The sequence below is a fragment of the Astatotilapia calliptera genome, chromosome 3 (genome assembly GCF_964374335.1).
Source record: "Astatotilapia calliptera chromosome 3, fAstCal68.1, whole genome shotgun sequence".
NCBI lineage: Eukaryota > Metazoa > Chordata > Actinopteri > Cichliformes > Cichlidae > Astatotilapia > Astatotilapia calliptera.
The window spans coordinates 74,613,717-74,626,667 of record NC_137424.1 but is presented as its reverse complement, the minus strand read 5'-3'; the positions used below and the strand labels follow the sequence as shown (position 1 = coordinate 74,626,667).

Here is a 12,951-nt window from a genome sequence, read left to right as displayed (position 1 = left end):
TGATGAATGACCTCAGCTGTACTTCATTTATTCAACAGACAAACAGAAAAACAGAAAAAACTGAAGTAAAAAAAATTAAATCTGATGTGGCAAATATATGTTAGCTTATATTGACACTAGCTAACCAGGAATTGGTTTATAAAACACATACTGTCACTGCTAATGAGCTGATAACATTATAGTGTAATGTAAAATTAATAATTGGATTAACAAAAACAAATGCTGCATAAAAATCAACACACCATAGTTTACAACACTACAAAGGACATGTTTGTGATGCCCTTGCAGAGCAAAACCACTGACGTAGTAACAATACCTGTAAAAACATTTCACTGCCACTTGGCCAGGAGTGGACGAGTGCTTGCAGACGAGTCCTCATCTTTCATACAAATATGGAGGTTTCCACCAGTATATCTAAGACCGGTGTAGCTCAGACATGTGACACTTAACAAACAGAGTTCATTTCAAAGGATTGTAAAATAGCTGAAATGTGTAAAATGTTATAACACAGAATATATCAGTACTTTTAACACATTTGCTTTATTAATAATAGCCTAATAAAAATATGAACATTTGCAAATTTACAGTTTCTAACCTGAGTATATGAGACAATAGGAGAAACCTACAGCCAGTATATATAAATGAACTGCAGCTAAACTCTGATTATCATTTACATTATGTGTGGACATACCAATATATTGTATATACAGTTTGTATATAAGGAGTTTTTTAAGCGGTCTTTTTCTTGAACGGCCCCCTTGCGGTATGTTAAATACCCCAATTCTTTCATCTTTGGCGATCGTGGCTCAAGAGTTCGCCTTGTAATTGGAAAGTTGCCGGTTCGAGCCCCGGCTTGGACAGTCTTGGTCGTTGTGTCCTTGGGCAAGACACTTCACCCGTTGCCTACTGGTGGTGGTCAGAGGGCCCGGTGGCGCCAGTGTCCGGCAGCCTCGCCTCTGTCAGTGCGCCCCAGGGTGGATGTGGCTACAATGTAGCTGCCATCACCAGTGTGTGAATGGGTGGATGACTGGTTGCGAAAAGCGCTTTGGGGTCCATAGGGACTAGAAAAGCGCTACAGAAATACAGGCCCTTTACCATTTACAGTTCTCATTATTCCATACAACACTTTGAGCCTTACCGATGTCCAGACGGAAGATGTGCACAGGAGGGTGTCTGGCAACATCTCGAAGTGTCCAACAGTAACACAGACTCTTACAGCTTTTTCCCCCTCCCTTCAGGGCCATAAAGCCTAAACCCTCACATTCTTTCTATCTTACAGCGCCTAAGTGACGGCCTTGGCTTCCTGTTTTATCTCCTCCTGATGAGATGGGGCAGAAAAACTCTACAGTATGTTCTGTTCTCTTTGTAATCAGAAAAGGAAGGCCATGATTCTACACAAACAGCATTTCTTATAACTCAGCAGTATAATGCATCATAAAACAGTGTAATGATTTCACAACCTTTAATCAAAGGCATAATGTGGCCTATAGCCATATAATGATTCAACAATTATTTGATTAGAAGTATAAGGTGGATAAGATGGTGTAATACTCTCACAGGTAAGATGGTGTAGCTTCACCTTCCGTCTCTTCTGCTGAGGTCGGGAAAAAAAGACATTCAGTGATTTAACAGTAAAATTATGAAGCCACTACACAGTGTGTAGATGTGTATGCCTGCTGACCTTTGACCTGCCGGGCCAGGAGACGTGGTCCTGCCAGTCCGATACCCAGTGCACCAACTGGAGCTGTGATCAAGATGGCTAACACCGCTAATGTTAGCACGTCCAAACCAAACTTAATTAAGGCCTCGTCCCCTTCCTCCCTCGCCATGTCCAATGCCTTGGAGCCAATGGCAGCCTAGCACATACAGACATAAATAACTGCTCAGGAGAAGTGCAGATTAACAATGAAGGAGTGTATCATTAAAATCACAGAGGTGGTTTTAATGGAAACAACAGTACTTTTTTAGTTCTTAGTCATAACTGAGGAAGATGTATAGGACCTTGGGTTTCATGACTAATGAAAAACTAGAACATGTTTATGAGATTAACGTAGTAATTTAGGTTTTCGAAGTCAGTAAAGAGAATTCAGGAGCCATGTAGGTAGCTAATCAACACCATTACAATCTAATGATTTCAGTGGTTACAAAGAAAAATCTATATGATATCTTAGTAGCTGTTTTGACCACCAGTGGCATTTTAGGAGTGTTTAGAGGCTTTATGCAGAAGTTTCTGGATAAGTCTGAGGTGCTTCTAGTTCTGGTTTAATAAAGTCGGGCACACTATTCTTGAAAAATGAATATCTTCTAGCAGTCTAATATCAGGATTACACACTCACAGACCTGCACAGTAGCTTTAGGCAGCCAGGCCACAGAAATGAAGAGCTTCTCTTTTAAGCTGAATCCTCCGTAATGAACCAACAGGAAGGTGACAAGTAGACGGATCACCAGACCAATAAGAATGCAGGCCATACCCAGACCTAAGGGCATAGACACAACAACAAAGAGGAAACCAGTATCTTAACTTTCCTCAAGCCGTGAAATTTTTTGCTCTGCAGGTTAAAGCTCTTTGATTACTGGGCCCACTGGGCTCCTAGTAACTGAGAACAAAATCTAGACACAAATGGAGCAAAGTCTAACTGAAATATGTCGTTAATATAATGTTCTTACCCACAGTACTTGGGCTGAGTGCTTTAATCGTGATCTCAGCTCCAATCAGACCAAAGAGAAGTGGCTGAAATACATCCCATGACCGACCAACTATTTCTGCTACTGGTGCCTGATTGCGAAGTTAGAGATACCTGGATTAACCACATTCCATGGTGCCAGCCATTAAAAGACATGTTGATTTAGGGTAAACATGACAAAATCCAAGGGGCAGGAGGCAGGTTAAAGTGATCCTGATATATGATACCTTTTCAGTCTTCCAGCCCAGTGCAGCCAGGAAAGCCAGCACCAGTGTACAGAGACTTCCAGCTCCAGCAAAACCTATAACATTACAGGTGAAGACTGAAAATGTGGACAGACCCAGCAACATGAGGGTCCTCCTCAATACCAGATCCTCCTGCGATCAGACAGAAGATATTAAAGACACATTTTATGAACAATTAAAAAAGGAAAAATCATATTAATAAAAAAATGTCAAACCTGGTCATTGCTGGGGAAGCAGTACAAGAACATGCCCAGGATCATACCAGCTACGATGCCTCCCACCACCTCCAGCAGACCTTTCAGTATGTTCATCCATGTAGAACCTGCAGGACAAACACAACGAGACCATGTAGACTAGAAAAAACACAAACCATAAAGCACAGGACAGAAAAACTTTCTTTGACCTGTAGAGAAGGCGATTCCCAAACATGTAGAGAATCCTGTTATGGCGAGAATAACATCAAAGCTTCCAGCGGCAATCAGGAGGGTGGGGATTCCCTGAAGAACAACACACAGTGACATTAGAGCTTTAAATGTTCTTGACCCTTTGGAAGCTCTTGGGTTGGTGAAGCTTAACTATTAGTCAGTCCTGAAGGAGCCTTGAGCTCTTTTGGGTGATTAGGAGTGTCACTTTGATTTAAATAAACTTCAAGTATTTTAAGACTTTTAGTAGTAGCTGTAGCAGCTACTACTAAGTAGCTGAAAGTACTTGTGTATTACAAGCTTATGAATTAATTTGGAGGGATAACTGATAAGGTTTACAAATCCTTTAGAAGGCTATTGTTACTGAATCACTATCCTATTAAAAGCTTCAAGGGATGCTCCTGACACCCCTCCACCACCCATCACTTTCTCTCAAGACCAGGTTCAGATGCAAATGAGGAGACTCCACTCAAGCAAGTCTGTGGACCAGGCGAAGTGAGTCTCCGCATCCTCAAGGCCTGTGCCCCCCAGCTGTGTGGAGTCTTCCATAAACTGTTCATGCTGAGTCTGAGTCTGCAGAGGGTCCCAGTGATGTGGAAGACATCATGCCTCGTCCCTGTACCAAAGACGCCACGTCCCAGTGGCCCCCAGGATTACAGGCCTGTGGCACTGACCTCCCACATCATGAAGACCCTGGAAAGGCTCATCCTGCACCAGCTCCGACCCATAGTCAGACCACATCTGGATCCCCTTCAGTTTGCTTACCAGCCTTGTCTCAGAACTGAGGACGCCATCATCTACCTGCTTAATCGTGTCTACACCCATCTGGACCAGCCGGCGAGCACTGTGAGGGTCATGTTTTTTTGACTTTTCCAGTGCTTTCAACACCATCAGGCCGACCCTCCTGGGTGATAAGTTAGCAGCGATGCAGGTGGATGCTTCTCTGGTGTCCTGGATTGTTGATTACCTGACAGGAAGACCACAACATGTACGTCTCCCACAGTGTGTGTCTGACAAGGTGATTAGCAACACAGGGGCACCACAGGGGACTGTCCTCTCCCCCTTCCTCTTCACCCTCTACACCACAGACTTCAGCCACTGCACAGAGACCTGCCATCTTCAGAAGTTTTCTGATGACTCTGCGGTGGTTGGACGCATCAGCAGGGATGATGAGACAGAGTACCGGGCTGTGGTCGACTCCTTTGTCACGTGGTGTGAGCAGAATCATCTGCAGCTCAACGTGGCAAAGACCAAGGAACTGATCGTGGACTTCAGGAAGACCAGGAAACACTTGACCCCTGTTTCAATCCAGGGGGTCAGTGTTGACATTGTGGAGGACTATAAATACCTTGGAGTACACACTGACAATAAACTGGACTGGGCTAAAAACACCACAGCACTTTACAGGACGGGCCAGAGTCGTCTCTATTTTTTGAGGCGACTGAGGTCCTTCAACATCTGCCAGAGGATGCTGAGGATTTTCTATGAGTCTGTTGTGGCCAGTGCGATCCTCTATGCTGTTGCATGCTGGGGGAGCAGGCTGAGGGTCGCAGATGCCAACAGACTTAATAAACTGATCCGTAAGGCCAGCAATGTTGTGGGGATGGAGCTGGACTCCCTTAAGGTGGTGTCGGAGAGGCGGATGCTGTCCAAGATAAAGACAATGTTGGATAACACCTCCCACCCACTCCATGACATGCTGGTCAGTCACAGGAGCTCGTTCAGTGAGAGACTGAGATTACCGAAAAGCACCACTGAACGACACAGGAAATCTTTCCTGCCTGTGGCCATCTCCCTGTACAACGCATCCACTTAACACACTGTTTACTGCAACAGCTACACCCCTGTTGCACATGCTCTTCTTCTTATCCAGCTATTTATCAATAAGTGACTAATGAGTGACTAATACCTTATTGATAAGTGATCAATAAGGGATCAATAAAGTATTCTGATTCTGCTTAAGCTTGTAACTTTGTAGAAGGTATTAAGGGCCACAGTGGGTCTCCTAGAGGTCACTGTGGGTCCTTGTAAAGGGGCTAGGACACAATTAGGAAGCTTAGCAATCGCTCAGAATGTGTTGATGGAGCTAGAGCCATTACAGCAGTTCTAGAGTCCTCTAGAACTGCTGTAATGGCTGTTATTTTTAGGTTATACTTGCTCTGCATAAGCCTACACACATGTTTTCTCATTTCTATAGACTCATCTCAGGCTCATCTCTTTTTCCACCCATATGCTGCCCCTTCTAGCAGGATGAACCTTTCATCAGTCAAATGTAGTGATGATAGTAACGGGTGATAATTTACCTTCTCCACTCCATATCCTTCTCTCTGCAGAAGCAGCATTGAAGGAAAAACAACTGCTGGAGAAACGGCAGCCAGTACAAAACTGCACAAACACACACACCACAGATACAGTGAGTGTCACTTTACTTAGTTTGGATCAGCCATACAGAAAGAAATAGCTGCAATTAACATGCAGAAACCACCTGTTTAAAGTCTGTTTAAGAGATTCCAACATGTCAACTAAAGTATTGACTAAGACCATTGTGTGTATGTGTGTATGTGTGTGCAAATTACCCCAGTATGAAACCCCAAACCCATGGCAGACCCAGCAGGAAGTGAGAAACCACAGCACCAATGCAGGCTTCCACCATACAGGGTCCAACTGCAACACGTACGCACACTGCTTTCAGTCGACTTAAAGCCTGCATGCAAACAAGGATTTAAGAGACTGCATTTGATTTTCTGTGTGTAACTACCAGCATGTCAGGAATTGTATGCTGCTACAGTATTTGACTGTTCGTGCACCTCAGGGTTGAGGCCCAGACCAGCTCTGGTCAGGATGATGGACAAGGCGATGTTCCTCAGAGCTGCAGACCAGTGAGTGTCAATAAAGATGGCGTCTGTTATGTAAGGAACATTACGCAACAGCAGACCCGCCAGCAGCATACCTACACGCACACACACACAAGTTTGTACAGGCATGCTGTAGTTGTAAGGACCATAACTAACATAATGTGTGGTAGCACTTTGTGATATGGCCTGTGACTGAGGGTGTGATCCCCCTAAAATTAAATGGAATTTAATTGTATTTTATTTGAAATCGCAATGTACGTCTAAGTATCTACATATACTTACTGATAGATACTGTACATAGGATAAGAGGACAACAATTCAAGTTTTACTGACATGAAGAAATAATAAGCAGTGAAGATTTTCAGGTAATATAATGGAAAAAGTTTGTATGCATGAAGTACTGTTAGGGATGCAGGCTGTATTATAGAGTGGATTAACATTGCCTTTATACTTTCCTATTATGCATTATTTTGGTGTTTATCATGGATGTTCCAATATTCAAATGTCCATTTATGTCACATATGAGGACTGTTCTCCTTTTCCTTCTTATAAGGAAATAAAATAGCATTGTACACTGAATAGCAGAGGCCCATGTGAGAAAACGGAGCCAAGTCGAACTTGACTTTTTCTTTCACAACCACCGACCACAACTTTCAAATGGACTACAAAAGAACTTTAGTAAAACTACAAAAAAAGCTAAATATGTGGCAGCTTTTGTGTTTGTGTTTTTCAAACAAAAGCCGCTACATAACATTGCATACACCCCTGAAAGTAGAACATATTTATAATGCAAAACACTGACTGAAAGCAAGTGGTTGGATTGATGGAGAATGGATCATTCTCAAAGAGAGAAATCGCAGCACCCCCTAGTGTTCTAGCTGCACAATTGCAGCACATAACAGCGCTCGAGTATAAATGCTGGGAACTTGCATGTGCTACACTGTAAGCTCTAAATTTAACACAGGAAGTATTTATTACGTTTTACATGACCTCTATTAATCTGGATGAGACTACAACACAATAAGTTACTGGGCTGTACCAAGTAGCGGAGGAAAGGGGGGCAGTGTGGGCAGCTGGATCATTCCCACCAGCTTCCCTCCCAGCACGGAGCAGATGAAGAGGATGATGATGCCGAACAGGTTCCCTCCAGGTAAACACTCTTTTCCCGTGATGGACCAGACGACTCCGAACAGCAGAGCAAACAAACAGACTGCAAGCAGACGGGAAATCTTTTAGACTCGTTAAGTTTCATAGTTTCTCTATTTCTCTGATAGTACACATATTCACAGTCAGTGTTGAGGAGTAACGGAATACATGTACCGCCGTTATTTAAAATACAAAATATGAGTAACTGTATTCCGTTAAAGTATACAGCATTGTCACTGGAAGTGGTTTGCATTGTTTATATATTTATATTATTTACTGTAGATACCGATTAAAAAGGTTTTATGTTGTGAAAAACTGAAATCTGGAAATTGGAATTGGTTTGCCTTATTTTGTTGATGTTTTTACAATGTACAATTTTTGGATACTCGACCCACTTCTGGTCCTTGGGCTGATAATTCTCACATTATGAGTGTTTGTTACCTTTAGTGATGAGCAGGTTGACGAGTCCCTGAGGTCGAGGACATCTGTCCTTCAGACTGATGCAGGGCGCGCAGCATGAGGAGGGTGACTCAGATGATGGCATCGTCATCTGTCCACACACAGATTTTTTTTTTCTGTTTTTGATTTTTATTTAATACATATGATCAAGTTAGATAATTGGACCTTAATCACCTGATCACACTTGCCTAGATACTGCCTGGTAATGCCATGGCAACCACTAAATGCTAGGGAAAAAATATCTCAACAGATTACTGCAGTTTGCATAGAAGACTCCACCTTGTCTGAAATATTGCCGATTATCGGACATTTGTCTTTCAAGTAAAAGTTGTGCCTTTTTATTGCAACTTCCAACTGACAAAGAGCACAAGTTGCAACAAATTTCAGCTAGAGATTGCTAGCAACTACTTCCTTTTGCAACCAGTTTCATAGTTACTACCTCCTGCTACCACCCACCAACCGGATGGGAAAATACATTTTTTTTTAGCAATTGATCATTTCCAGAACATTGCCAACCAGTCTTTATGTCTTAAGCTGGGCATACACTGTGCAAGTTTTCTTTTTCTTCAGTCGCGTTATTCAGCTTCTGCTCTGCTTTTGCACAATTGACTCGCAGGGTTTAGAAGTTCATAGGTCACGATGCAGGGTCTCACACTATACGGCCCGATGCTCAGATACGACCTGAGTGCTCACACTGTGCATCCATAACATGAAGCTTATAACACAAAATCTGTCGCTTGCTCTCCCTCTCTGTCTTTCACTCACACAGACACACACACCCAGTGGTCCTAGCCTGTTAGGCGCCCTGGGCGAACACCCCCTCTGCCCCCCCCTCCACACACACACACACACACACACGCACACACCTCATACATATGAAGAGAGAGAGAGTATGCATAGTATGCAAACGGCTACTAAACAGACATCATACTTCGTCATGCAATGAGAACAGGACAAATCAACAATTAAAATTGACTAATTAATATTATATTATTGTATATATTGTTAGGAGTTTAGTCTGTTACTGTTGCTATTTTTACCATTTCTTCTTGGAGTAACTGTAACCCACATAATTTCCTTAGGGATTAATAAAGTATTCTGATTGTTTCAGGATGACCTGCCATTATCCAATCGCACATCTGCTTACCTGTATCTTTTGCTCGTTTCTCCTTGTAGGAGCCATAATTACAGTTTTTTCTGAATGCTTAAACACTAACTGTGATTCCTGTAGCACAGTTTCTAAAACTATTCAGACTTATAGCAAAACCACTCACTGAGTTTGCAAAACTAAAAGCACAAAAACTGCTTTGCACTCAGTTTGCAATTTTGTAACACACACTTTGCAAAACTGTAGGCACAATTCACTGCACAACACTCAATTACCAAATCTCCAACACACTCCTAGCAAAAGTATACACATGTATGGCTATCATTAACACTAATTTGCCAACTGTCTGGCACACTTTCACATGTGAAAACTTTTTTAGATAATTAGTTCACTTTGCAATCAGCCTAAGCACTATAATACAGGTAAGCTGTGTGTGCGGAGTACAATGGAGGGAGCAGAAAGAGTGAGAAGTAGAGGAGGCCGAGGAAGAGGACGTGGAGGTGAAGAAGTAGGATGAAGAGGACGACAAGGACAAGGAGGAGCAAGAGGAAGACGAGGAGGGGGGAGAGGAAGACGAGGAGGGGGGAGAGGAAGATGAGGAGGGAGGATAGGAAGGGTAAGAAGAGTAAGAAATAGAATTGCTGATGACATCAGAGCTACAATAGTGGACCATGTAATCAACCGTGGAATGACCCTGAGGGTAGCTGGCCAACGGGTCCAGCCTAACTCGAGCCGCTACACTGTAGCAAGCATCATAAGGACATTTTGAAATGAGAATCGGTTAGTACAGTCACTTTGCACAAAGAGTTGTAGCACTGCCATATGCCAATGAGAAACACACCAATACCATTGATGTAAAAATACTGAAATTGTTACTTTACAGAATTGCTAGATGACCAGATGCTGGGGGCAGAGGAAGCATGTTCACTGCAGACCAAGTAACCCATATAGTCATTATGGCGATTGCAAATAATCCTATACTTGGAAATAAACACTTGTGTTTGTTTTGATGTGTTTGAATAAACACCAGTGCTTGAAGTTTGGATCCCTCTATGCTTATGGATCTATGACAGAAGTATGAGCTCAAACTGACATAGCCTACCTTGTGCACAGAGAAAGCAAAAGCCAGATGTGTTTTGTATTCATACCATCAGTGTGCAGTTGGCGCATTGTGTGCTTAGTAGATGATGGCTTGTGTGTACTGTTTGATACGGAAACACCATTTTTACGAAGGTGTGAAGAGTTAATCTAGCTGTGTTTGCTTTTGCAAGAGAACTACAATGTTTTGATGATTGGGTGACAGGTTTTCTTATTTGTGTGAAGAGTTTTGCAAAATTAGCCAATAGTTACAAAAAATGTGCTTAAGCAATCAGAAAAAACTGTAAATGTATTGAATTTTAAGGATCACTGGGTTTTCATTTGTTTGGTTGCTATGGTGATGTGTAACGGGAGTCGCGCGGGTGCTAGCGGTGACATTAAGAGGGCGTTGTCAGTTTGTCTTTCACTGGTTTGATTTTGACAGAGGGCTGGGTAGCCGTAGTTTTTGTTGACCGCAGCACAACGAGTTTCCCCTTAATTGTTGCGTTAGAGCCTGTGATGTTTTATTGCTCTGTAAACTTTTCAAGCACTTTAATAAACAAGCAATTCCACCTCTCGCATTATGGCGTAAAGTTGACAGCGCGTCAGGCAAATAGGCAGGCTCAGTCCCCGGCCTCTAGCGACTGAGGAAGTCGCTACACTCCTCCTCTTCTTTTCTCTGTTTTTAAACTTTAAAAACGGGTTGTGTGTGAGACTTTAAATCAACAAAATATAAAATATACATGCATATGTTTTCTATAAATAGCCTTTCAGGGGTGACTCATCAAGCCCTCACCGTGGTCGTGCCGTCCAGCTCCTCCGTCTTCCTCCGGGGCATTTCTCTGTCCTCTTGACCAGCCTGAACTTTACTCCCTACCTTTACCAGGAACAGGTGCATGCACGCGCGCGCATGTGCAAGAGAGAGCGCTAACTGGGTTAGAGACATGGACTGTGAGTAAGGTGGTGTCTTTATCCTCTTCTTGCCAAACCTCTTAAAGTGGGTGCATTTCATGGTCAAGAATTATTAAGACCCTAAAATGTACTCCATATAATTGCTGTTAACATTTAAAAAATGCTAAAAATAAAATAAAATAAAAAAAGCTAAAGAAAAACAACAATCCTCAAGAGGCGGGTGGACAAACAAAAACCCATAAATTCTGACAAACTCCAAGAAGTGATTGTGGCAGAATGGGTTGCTATTAGTCAGGATTTGGCCCAGAAGTTGATTGAGAGCATGCCCAGTCGAATTGCAGAGGTCCTGAAAAAGAAGGGCCAACACGGCAAATACTGACTCTTGGCATACACGTCATGTAATTGTCGATAAAAGCCTTTGAAACGTATGAAGTGCTTGTAATTATGTTTCAGTGAATCACAGAAACAACTGAAACGACGACTGTAGACTATTTCGATTCAGAAAAGTTTAATTATTTAGCCTTGTTGTGCAAACAAGCCTGCATAACTTAATACATATAGAATTTGAAAAGTAACAAATGTTATCTAAAAAGTTCTGATGAGTTTTGGCAAACATCAAAGCAAATATCAATAGTGTCGATACCAAGTCAGCATCGGTATCGGATCGATACTAGCCTGGTGAGATTGATCCTTTACTTTGAGTTCTGCTTGTTTACAACGCTGTGCAAAGACGAAACAGCCAGGTCGCTGTGTCAGCGGAGAGCAGGCACACTTTGCTCCCTCTCCCCCAACGTTATGTTTCGGTGTTGCGCTGTCACGTCACGTGACTTGCTAATTTTGGGGGTTGTTAAGTTGTTTACATATTAATTATGTTTTTACCAGTTGTTTTTGTTGTTGAGAATTTTAATTGTAATTTTTGTATTATAGTTTATCAACAGCATTTGTTTTAATTTGTTTACTGGTTTGCGTGCACTTAAGATAAAAAACAAAACAAAGATCACCACCACAGCAGACCCGATGGCTTTTTCATGGTTCACAGCACCGTTTATTCTTACAATAATCACACAGTCACTGTAACAGTACATACACATCACCACCAAAAACAACAACACGAGCAGAAGGTGACGAGCAGAAGCAGGAAACACAAATGTCTCTTTGTGTTTGTTATGAGACTCAGGATGGTTCTGAATCTAACTTGAGATATTTGAAAATGATATCTAAGACCAACGCTGCAAGTTTGGAGACATACAGTGTTTATCTGCATGTCCCAGGGTTGGTTTCACATGCTACTAGTATGTGTGGGCTGAAACCCATTAGTTGTAGCTGTGTGATAATGGTTTGGTACCAATATTACATGAGACCCCCCACGAATATATAACAGAAATATTAAAAAATTGTGGCCATATGCTCGTCCTCCTCTATCCTATCCCTTTTATTGGTTGAATATGTGGTGTAATGGCTTATTTGATGCCCTGGTTGCGGAGTGACTGATTTGCTGGAGTAGAGATTTCAGTGGTTCTTGTTTTTGCTACGTTTGCTTGTTTGTTTTTTATTGCAGTGACCGAGGATAAGCCAGTACCCACGGGACCTCTCTGGTGGTGGAGTCCTCTTCCACACTGCTTTTGCTACACAGCAACTTGGGTGTAAAATTTTAGGGTATTGTTTTATTTTTTGTTTTTTCTTCTTCTTTGGTACATAAATGTTGGGTCTGCGCTTGCAGGCCCGCTGGTTGAAATGAAACAACCCCCCATTGTAAAACCATAAATGGTGTGTCATAACAGTTAAAGCACTGTGTGCATGTGTATGTGTGTGTGCATGTTTATGCATGTGCGAGCATGTGTGTGTGTGTGTGTGTGTGTGTGTGTGTGTGTGTGTGTGTGTGTGTGTGACATCCTGCTGATCACAAAGGGTCATCTCCTCTCACCCTTTTATATGGCTTAACTTTAATGGCTGACCACATACAAGCACAGATGATCATCCTTTACAGATAAGACAACCAGAACCTTTAGATTGGAATGTGCCTGCAGTTTAACACTATAGCCA

The 12,951-nt window shown here is 42.3% G+C and overlaps 1 protein-coding gene across 2 annotated transcripts; it reads right to left on the bottom strand.

Annotated features, from left to right (window-relative positions):
• On the bottom strand, positions 1–11,685 carry LOC113019669 (sodium/hydrogen exchanger 9B2-like). 2 transcript variants are annotated; one of them, XM_026163462.2, is made up of 13 exons: positions 10,793–11,685; positions 7,794–7,902; positions 7,246–7,416; positions 6,159–6,301; positions 5,928–6,055; positions 5,655–5,736; positions 3,333–3,426; positions 3,145–3,251; positions 2,912–3,061; positions 2,668–2,776; positions 2,341–2,477; positions 1,682–1,856; positions 1–1,594 (listed from the first exon to the last, which is right to left on the bottom strand). In XM_026163462.2, exons 1-13 carry the CDS (start codon positions 11,006–11,008, stop codon positions 1,554–1,556), a joined length of 1,662 nt encoding a protein of 553 aa, XP_026019247.2. In that variant the 5' UTR covers positions 11,009–11,685; the 3' UTR covers positions 1–1,553. The 2 variants fall into 2 exon arrangements, with proteins under 2 accessions (XP_026019247.2, XP_026019248.2); XM_026163463.2 differs by having other exon boundaries at positions 1–1,591; positions 10,793–11,679.
• Positions 11,686–12,951: the final 1,266 nt, after the last annotated feature.

What these genes read in the sequence shown, in the direction of transcription:
- LOC113019669 (XM_026163462.2), bottom strand. Translation starts at nt 11,008, where the DNA reads ATGAAATGCACCCACTTTAAGAGGTTTGGCAAGAAGAGGATAAAGACA. An exon ending in GTCTGGGCCTCAACCCTGAG is followed by an intron (nt 6,056 to 6,158) that starts GTGCACGAACAG and finishes GTTTGCATGCAG; the next exon opens with GCTTTAAGTCGACTGAAAGC. An exon ending in GCTTCCCCAGCAATGACCAG is followed by an intron (nt 3,062 to 3,144) that starts GTTTGACATTTT and finishes GTCTGATCGCAG; the next exon opens with GAGGATCTGGTATTGAGGAG.